Raw genomic sequence first — 9957 nt, forward strand, 5'->3', positions numbered from 1 at the left:
TCTGCGTCACTGTTAAACAAGAGGAAAGAGTAAACAAAAGGAATACAAATACAAAACAAACATTACTATTTTTAATTACACAAAATTGAAGTAGGGAAAGGAATAGAATACAAATATAAACACCACTGACAACTAATATGTACACCCACAGTTGTAAGTTATAAATCGTATTACGACTCATCAATACGCTATTGAAAGTGGAGGTTTTGCCATGGTTACCACTAGACGGAGGCAAGTCAGAAAGGAGGCGGAGGTGAAAGGAGGCGGGGGAGAAGGAGGCAGGAGAAGATATTCACCACTGTTGGAGGGGAGGAGAGGAGGCCGAGGTGGACGTGGCGGGTCCGCCGCAGTTGGCTACAAGTCTCGGGCAGCGGAGCCGAAGCAGCCATGACGCGGAACTTCCGCAGGTAACCAGCCGCCGAAACTAACATAGCGCCAGGCCCGCCGATTACCGGCATGCGGGCCTCCTCCTTTTCTCGTTTCCATTTCGCTGCCGTCATCTGACACGCCTCGGCCGCAGCTGTCAGGCGACCCCCCCAGCCCCCCGCTGCGCCTATTTGGCGTGTTTAATGCAATGCGACAAGAGAAACGGGGGTGCCTGCCTGCGTGGGGGCCCTTCTGCGGCCGCTCTTCTTCCCGCTCTTACTCACATTCGCCACCGTGCTAACCTTAGCCTAGCTTAGCTTAGCCGTCACCGACAAACAAAATGGTTAATGGCTACCTCCACCGCGTTCTATGTTACTCTTACCCCACCTAAGCAATTTTCTGAGTTTTCCCTCACTCGATTTTCTGTCTTAATGTGTAACCTCTCGAACACAATTTTAACTGTGTCCAAAACTTTGACACGGTGAGAATTAGTTGGAGCGGACCGCCATGTTCCGCTCCTCCGTATAGGCCGCATTCCTGCACTCACTTGGTAGAATCGCGTGGTGGTGCCGCGACGATTACCGGCGGATCGCTGACATTTTGCAACGAATCCCATTAAATGCCTGTTTTAGAATTCGAACAAAGCATCAACATGCCTCTCATTTAATGTCTTTACATGTCCAATGGGATGGAGACGTGTTTATTTATTTAGTAGTGGCCAAGGACTACATACACCGGGTTTTCTTACAGTGAGCGTTAAATATCACTCACTCACCCAAGCACAACTGAACAAAATTGCATCAGTTACAAATACATTACGTATACATCATTACGGGTATATTCAGGCACCAGTAGAGGGCGCTGCTAGTTAACTTGAACAGGTGAAAACAACCATTGCCGATATAGCCTCGTTAATGCTTGTGTAAATGATCATGATCATAAATGCATCACATAACCACTTAGCAACCCCCAACAAAAGGCTAGTCAGTATACATAACGAAACATGATTAGTCCCCGTGCAACTAAACTTAACACTAGATATTTTATTCCACATGCTACTCTCTGTAACATGTTAACTGTCAAAACTCTTTTTCATTGCTCCTTGAGTTCCATAAACATGGCAAATATTATGTTGCTAAGCCAATACAAATGCTGACCAGTCCTTTGAGACAGTTCAATTCAGAGCTGTACATAAAAAGGTGATATGACATAATTCAGCTAGCTAAATTACCTTAAAGGTGGTGTCCGCAACTTGAAATCTTGCTACTGTCTGCTGCCGTCTACTGGCTTAAAGTCACGATCGGGGTCTCAGTCAGCTCATTCCTCAAGTACTAATCAACTCTTTTATTCTTTTTCCAGGTTTTCGGTAATTGAAACAGGCCTTGTCTTACTTTTATCCTTTTCAGGCTACATACAACATAAAATAACAAAAAAAAACTAAACGAGCATGAAATCACTCTCCAACCCCCCTCTCTCTTTTCCTGCTTCTTAAAAGTTTGCAAGTGGTGCTAAAAGTAAACTAAAAGCAGATCGGCGAAGTGGGGGGAAAAGAAAGGCTTTGGGTATTGTTCACTCATATTTGATAGAGAAAATATTCTTCCTTTAATTGTTTAAAGGCACCTCAAATGACACACCCTACCTTTTAAAGCAATGAGATAAAACGCACAATTACAGGTCACCCCAAATGATTTCTTATTGGAGATGTCATCACTTCTGATATGAAATAGATTTGGAAAACTTGATGATGGAGTTAACATGAGAGCATCGGATTAACTGGTCAGATGCTAAAGTTTGCTTACAATTAACATGGGTATGGCAATCTTAAACTGTCAACCTCTCATGTTTTTATTTTTTTCTTCTTTTGATTGATTGTATATATTTTCTTATTATTGAAACTTTGTTTAAAGCAATAGGCTGCATACTGATACCGGGCTATAAGGAAAAATAAGTTATTATTATTTTTTGCTTATCATTTACTGCCACCGTTACAGTCAAATCAGTGAGGCGCTGCGTTTGAATATAAAAATCGGTGTTGTTTGCACGGGTGGGTGCAGTTGTATGTTGGTAGGTGCAACTGTTATCTTGGAAGCGAGTATCCCCGCCTGCAAAAGACAGCGAGAGACGAATTACACCAAATTCCTGCGCTCTTAGCCAATCAGCGTGCATAATGTGGATCTGATGCCCACTATGTAATTTTACAAAGATGGTAAACAAACTTTTGGCAACGTAATTGGAGGATGTGTGGTTTCCTACGTCAAGAACACAACATAGAGACCCCATAATGGCGACACACTTTTTGCTGGGGTTGTTTTTCAGTACTATGCTTTATCATTTAGATTCAGATTCAGATATACTTTATTGTCATTCTTGTACACATGTATACAGAACAAAATGTCGATACATCTGACCCACACAGTTTCCTTGAATGTACAGATATAAATAAAATGTTGTATTGAGTTGGAATATTGAAATACTAATAATATACTTAATAATTATATCTATGAGTATTATACAGTAGTGCAAAGAGTGCAAGAGGAGCAGCTGAACAGATGTGCAAAATGGGCAGTCAGGTAAACAAGTCACTAAACAATAACAATAACAATGGAGTACGGTAAGCAGAGGAGAACAGATGTGCAAAGGAGTGGCTAGGTACAAGAGAACTGCCAGTAGTGCAAGGACAAAAAAAACCCAAAACAAACAGATGTACAGATTAGCAGCTGGGTAGGCTTGCTATGTGCGTGATTGACCATTTCACAGTCTAATGGCCAGGGGGACAAAGCTGTTGCAGAACCTGGTGGTCCTGCACCACACACTGCAGTACCTCTTAAGCCTGCTTTGTAACGTTATAGAGCATATTATTTTATTTTTCAGTTTCAAAACAATACAGGTTACTTATACAAGCCTTAAACATACTTATGTAAACCGGAATCATACATTCCATACAAAATATAGCACTGGGGCAACTTGCGAACAAATTCAACTTATGAACGATCGTCTTTAACCTATCCTGTTCGTATGTAGGGCAGTGTTTGTAATATACTGATAAAAAGCAGAAATACAAGCACTTCAACGGCTGACAATTGTAGACCATTTTGGTATTACGCAATGATTTCCTTCTTTGTTTCCATCGTTGTCACTGTTTTCAACTTTTCCTTCTCCTTATCACTATTTTTCTTGGGATTCATTTTTTTAGGGTCTGAGAACGAAAATCAAACAAACAAATCACTATCATATGATATGTTGTCCTTCTCAAACACTGTTGGGACAGTGCTAATGAAAAAAACAGGAAGAAGAGATTGCGTTTGGCATCATCGCCATGTACAGTTAATGAGTGTAGATGAGGCTCCTTTTTTTCCGTCTACTTAGAAATTATTTTGCCTTCGCAAAGGCGACTCACTGAAAACGGGCCTGGGACCCACTTTTGCTTCTTGACCCAATAGTTGAGAAACACTGGTCTAAGGGACAGGATATCCAATCAAATCACATCTTAGAAAAATAAATTTGAATTGAGTAACAGTAGTAACCCTGAAATTGAGAGGCTTTAGCCGACGATTCCCCAATTGTCTTTTTTTTGTTGTTATCTACGCAGGCCGATACGTTTAGGGCGCGGGTGTTGACATCGGCCTTGGTTCCTCCTATTCGCTGTTGTCTAGGCTCCTCCCATCAGACGGTCATCTTGGCTCCTCCAGAAAGCGGTACCCCGAGCGGAGATCAGAGGGGCGGGCGTAAGACGGAGTCCGCCCCACGCCATGACAGACTTGGAGACCGAATGTCTAAGTCTGAGCCTGGCCTCGGAAGGTGGCTCGCCTGCAGCATCGTTGGAGTCGGACGGCCCGGCCTCGCTGGGCCTTCTTTCCTCTGATGGGCCCACTCCAACTCTCAGCTCGCTGGCGGCAGAGGTGGCCGAACCACTGGTTATGCTCCCTTGCGTCAAGAGCGAGCCCGAGGACCTGGAGGATTTTGAGCCTATCCGCACTGTGGATCTTTCAGAGATCCAGCCACTGTCCACCGCCGAGCTGGGCCACGATCAGATCAAGATGGAGATCAGTGGCTTGGACTATATCAAGGCAGAGCATCACCGCTCCGACTTGGGCCACCACTTGGATCCCTTCCGACAAAGTGATGACATGGACTACAAGTCAAACTATGAGACCAGCTGTGTGTTTGACTACATTTCTCAGGTACTGATCAGTAGCTGTTGTAATATGAAAAAGCATATGCTTTGCCTAAGTGTTTTAGGATGAATCAAAAAAAGCTATACACTTTTTAATGCATGTACAAAAGTTCAGTATTTTCTGCACAATACGGTGCACTGGATAATAAGGTTCATTGCAAAAAATAGTCTTTTGTGAATTTCTTTTTGTATATGAGGTGCACCAGGGAATTCAAACTACTGTTAGGGTTAGGGTTGGACAAAAAAAGCTGTACATAGATCGCCTAGTTTTTGCAGTTAATGGGGACCAAAAACACCCGCGAAAAGTGAAAATCCGCGAAGTACTTTTGCACCCTCATAAAAGCTCCTGAAGTGTTTAACCTACCATGAGATGACGTCACTACTGACTGAGAATATACGACTGTGACAACATGACAATAATAGATCTACAAATAATGACGTGTAAACCGTATTTGCAGTTAAATTAATGTTTTATTGTCATTATACAAAAGTAAAACTAAACTGAAGCTCTTCTCCTTTCAGTGTATGAAATTTATTCAGAGAGCTGCTGGCTAGACGGTGTTAGCTTCCGCTGTCCTTGGATTGAGCCAGATTTACGCAATGATTAAAGTCTTGAAAATTTGGTATTTTAAGAAATTACCAAATGAATGTGATAAAATGTTTCTAATATGAATGCCAAATCTTTTGAACAGTGAACATTTTAATGTCTGCTTTGCAGGAAAAGATTTGTTGATTAGAGAGAGATTTGTTTGACGTGCATTCCTTTTCCCGACTTATTTAAGTAACACAAGCCTGTTTTCTGCAGGTGAGTGACACCCTGGATTACATCAAGTCAGACCATCACGTAGACCTTCAATGTTACTACGCCGCTGAGCCGGGTGACTCTAACCCGGCATCGACCTTACAGCCTCTGCCAAACGCCTTGGAGTCCATCCACATGGCCGAGCTACGCAGCGAGCTCAACAAGCTGCGACCCGATTCGCTGCTGCTGCTGGACGGGATGGCCAAGCCCGATGCCGACTTCCCTTATCCCGCAGCGGCGGGCAACGAAGGCAAGGCGGCATCGGCCGTGAAAAGCCCTACAGTTCGGAAGCCGCGCAACATGCAGGGAGAGAAGCCCTTCTCCTGCACGCAGTGCGGCAAAAATTTTAGCACGCTGGGCAACCTGAAGACGCACCAACGCATCCACACGGGCGAGCGGCCATACACTTGCACGCAGTGTGGCAAGAGCTTCGGCCAGGCCGGCAACCTCAAACGTCACCAGCTCATCCACACAGGCCAAAAACCGTACGTGTGCGCTCACTGCCCCAAGGGCTTCACCAAGGCGGATGACCTGCGCGCTCACCAGCGTCTGCACACGGGCGAGCGGCCCTTCGCCTGCCATACCTGCGCCAAGACCTTCAGCCAGGCCAAGGAGCTCAAGGCACACCGGTTGAGCCACACAGGCGAGCGGCCGTTTTGCTGCCAGCACTGCGGCAAAAGCTTCGACAAGGAGATGGCGTACAGCAGCCACCTCCTTACGCACGATACCAATGGCGCTGCCGCTGACGAACTCAAACCTTTTGCCTGCTCACAATGTGGCAAGACTTTCAGCAACAGTGCCGTGCTCAAGACCCACGAGAAGATCCACACAGGCGATCGACCCTTCGGCTGCGCGCAATGCGGCAAGAGCTTTGGCCGCCTCGGACATCTCAAGGCGCACCAGCACGTACATACGGGCGAGCGGCCGCACGTTTGCGGTCGCTGCGGCAAAACCTTTAGCCAGTCAGGCCACCTCAAGGCGCACCAGCAGATCCACAAGAGGGAGGGCGCTGACGGCGAAGCACACTAGAAAAATGGACCATCGGACCAAATGCCTTTTTTGTTTTGTTTTTAAATACTGCATAGCCACCTCTTTTTTTAACTTCTGGGCGCCTTTCTGATTGCTACATTTGTGTCTTTCGTTGTGTGCATGCGGAGAAAGCTATTTGAGCGTTTTGTTTGTTTTTCCAAAGTGAACTTTCGCATATCCGTACCCATGCGAGCATGACGGCCAATATTAATTAGTTTAGTTGGCGTGCAAGTATTCAGAAAAGAGGATCTATTTCCCCTGGTTGCTCTGGTCATGAACGCACTTATCAGCTACACAAAATTCCTCCATCCTTTCCAGTCCAGGGCTTTCTCTTTAATTCTTTTACATGCATATATATATATATATATATATATATATATTTCCATTGTTTCCATTGTCTTTATTAAGGTGCCAAATTCTGACAGTGTCTCTCTACTAGCCATAAGTACTTAGGTGCCAACATTGAAAAAGTAATTGTGAAGTATGTCTTCTGTTCAGGACTGTAATGATCACACATACCAAACTTCAGCAGGTGTTGGATTTTTCTAGTTCGGCACTTAAGGCATCGTGAAATTTCTGCACACGTTTTAAAGAAAAATAAATAAATAAAGAAAGAAAAACAATGCAATTTTCACACAATTTTCTTGCTAGCTGTCATGCGTGAAAAACGTATTTGTCAATGGAGTTGTGCGCGCGTCTGGGTTTTGGAAAAGACAACAAATTTGAATGCGTCGGCTTTACTAATTTTGATGTAACAGAAATTTGTGTATGCGTGCGTGTTATGTTTTTTTTGTTTTTGTTTTTTTTTTTTTGGCTACATTTTGGTGCTTTTGAGCAGCTCTTGCTTAGACAACACGTTGAGAATTGCGTGTAGAAATACATTTTCAAAAGTATTTCCTTGACACCAATAGGCCTGCATATGGTGCCTTAGCACAATACAGCACATTTGCAAATGCTGAACTGCAAATATATGCTGGTCACGACAAAGACAAAATAAGCAAACGTGTTGGATGGCTGTCTTGCTACTGGGTTTTTTCCGCTGCTGTTGGATTTATTTTGGACAGTAAATTTTAACTGAGCATTAACTCACTTTGTCAGCTAATATTTTTATGAATAAAATAAATTCAATGCCTTGCTAAATAAGACATTTACACGTCACTAGCCCGCAACTCAACATTTTCCCAAATGCCGTATGTTGGGTAAAGTCTAATTTGGTTTCAAGGCAAAGATAAATTACTCCGACCGAATGCTACACTAATCAGACGACACTGTTGAACGGATGATCGTCTGAGGATTTGAAATGTGTAGACAAAAAAGTAGTTAAGATGTTTGCCCATCAATTTGACAATCAACTTGGTCAACGGATTAGTTGTGTACTTGTGGACCAAAAGCAACAAGAGTAGTGAAAAATATGGCACTAGGGAGACTGTTTTTCTGGTGCGCTATATTATGATACTTGTCACGAGAACAAAGTGTTACATGCTGGAGACCAATCGACACAGGGTAAACGCTCAAATGGCTTTCCACTGTTGTTGCCAAGCAACCCACCAATCACTTGACCAGCTCGGTGTTGTCTGATCGCTTAAACTTTGTTACATGTTTTTCTGTACTTTTTTATATTTATACACATCTATAAATATACATATATAAGTATATATATGTATACAATTCTTATATATCAACTTGTACTTGCAGTGACGCGTTGGTCTGGAAAGAATGTTGATGTTGGTCGGAAATTGATATCCGAGCACAACTTGTTTACATTTATGACATCTTTTCCATTTTAACTTTGCTTTGACTTTTTACGTTCCATTCCCTGAGAGTGTGTATTCCAGCAAGTGTGTATGACAATGAAACACTTGTTTTCTATCTTGGCCCACAAAATGATTACAGGTTAATCATGCCATTGTCTTCATCTTGGACATGTTTTTATCTTCATATGACACTTGCAAGTTTTGTACCAGTCTTTTATGATGCCTTTTATTAAAACAAAACGATTTCTTGTACTGCACCAGTCATCTAATCAATTACTTTGAGTTATTAGGACTAACTCAAACGCTTCACATCTGTTTGTGGCCTCTCCTATAACCTGCTGATCTTCAAATTGTATGCATGCAATACTTCAACTGGGAACAGAATTAAGATTTCTGGACCAGTTCGACTCAAGTAAATCGTTTTCATATGTTTTGACAAACTAATAACCTTGTAAAACCTGTACAGTAATCCCTATTGCGGTATTACATTGCAGAAAGAGCATGGAATAGGCAAAATCCGTGAAGCAGAAGCCTCAGCCAATTGCTCCTCTTATCCATGATTTCAATTCCCCTCATTAAGTCTGGAAAAGTCATGTTTATATGTATATCCCTTAGTCACAAGGAGTGTCAAAGGGCAGCACAGGCCATTGCTAACTACAGATTATTATTACATCATCCCCTGATCTAAAACCTACATGAGGGCAGGGAGAAACTCAAAAACTTCAACATGAGGAAAATGAAGAAATCTTGAGAAGGGACCGCACATGGGGTGATCCCCCTTCCAGGATGACCATGCTGCAATGGTTGTTGCATTAACTAACAACAAAAGTAAAATATATAAAGTAATAAAGATATAGTCCATCCATCCATCAATTGTCTTCCGCTTATCCGAGGTCGGGTCACGTGGGCAGCAGCGTTAAAAGGGAAGCCCAGACTTCCCTATCCCCAGCCACTTCCTCCAGCTCATCCCACGGGGCCCCGAGGCGTTCCCAAGCCAGCCGAGAGACATAGTCTCTCCAACGTGTCCTGGGCCGCCCCCGGGGCCTCCTGCCGGTGGGACATGCCCGGAACACCTCCCGAGGCGTCCAGGAGGCATCCTTATTAGATGCCCGAGCCACCTTAACTGGCTCCTCTCAACGCGGAGGAGCTGTGGCTCTACGCCGAGTCCCTCCCGGATAACTGAGTTTCTCACCTTATCTCTAAGGGAGAACCCAGCCACCCTGCGGAGGAAACTCATTTCGGCCACTTGTATCCGGGATCGAGTTCTTTCGGTCATGACCCAAAGTTCATGACCATAGGTGAGGGTAGGAACGTAGATCGAGAGCTTGGCCTTTCGGCTCAGCTCCCGAAAGAGAAACAAAGATATAGTATGAAATTAAAAATAAAATCAAAAGGATGACCAGGTCGCAGTGGATGTAGCGTTAAAAAACAATGCACAGACATTGTGAACATGAAATATAGGTTTTTCATAAGCCATAGAATATCAGTGTGTTTAAAGCCTATATTTTAACAGTTCCACTGAGGTTGCAGGCCAAATCTCAGGAGGGAGAGCATTCCACAGCACCGGGGCCCAAATGGAGAACGCTCTCGAACCTGCGGATCTCTTCTTGGCTCTTGGATCACTAGTAGACCAGCATTTTTCATAGCGAAGACTCTGGACAGAAACAGGGGGAAATTAAATTCTGACTTTTATGGCGTTGTGATGTCCCACTGTGCTGTACAGTGTTTTAAAACGAAGCCCTCTTTCCCCCTTGATATGGATATAACGCTATCTAGTGGCAACTCGAGTGTTTGATACTTACAAACAATGTGGAAAACAATCGGATCAGTCG

At 43.6% G+C, this 9957-nt stretch overlaps 1 protein-coding gene across 2 annotated transcripts; it reads left to right on the plus strand.

Annotated features, from left to right (window-relative positions):
* The first annotated feature begins 238 nt into the window (after positions 1-238).
* LOC148374829 (uncharacterized) lies at positions 239-8382 on the plus strand. Of its 2 annotated transcripts, none has more exons than XM_088341319.1 (3): positions 239-407; positions 3956-4547; positions 5346-8382. In XM_088341319.1, exons 2-3 carry the CDS (start codon positions 4116-4118, stop codon positions 6369-6371), a joined length of 1458 nt encoding a protein of 485 aa, XP_088197445.1. In that variant the 5' UTR covers positions 239-407; positions 3956-4115; the 3' UTR covers positions 6372-8382. The 2 variants fall into 2 exon arrangements, with proteins under 2 accessions (XP_088197445.1, XP_088197453.1); XM_088341327.1 differs by having other exon boundaries at positions 4020-4547.
* The last annotated feature ends 1575 nt before the right edge of the window (positions 8383-9957 follow it).

The sequence above is a fragment of the Urocampus carinirostris genome, chromosome 1, assembly GCF_059441175.1.
Source record: "Urocampus carinirostris isolate Australia breed hairy pipefish chromosome 1, RoL_Ucar_1.0, whole genome shotgun sequence".
Taxonomy (NCBI): domain Eukaryota; kingdom Metazoa; phylum Chordata; class Actinopteri; order Syngnathiformes; family Syngnathidae; genus Urocampus; species Urocampus carinirostris.

What these genes read in the sequence shown, in the direction of transcription:
- LOC148374829 (XM_088341319.1), top strand. Translation starts at nt 4,116, where the DNA reads ATGACAGACTTGGAGACCGAATGTCTAAGTCTGAGCCTGGCCTCGGAA. An exon ending in TGTTTGACTACATTTCTCAG is followed by an intron (nt 4,548 to 5,345) that starts GTACTGATCAGT and finishes TGTTTTCTGCAG; the next exon opens with GTGAGTGACACCCTGGATTA.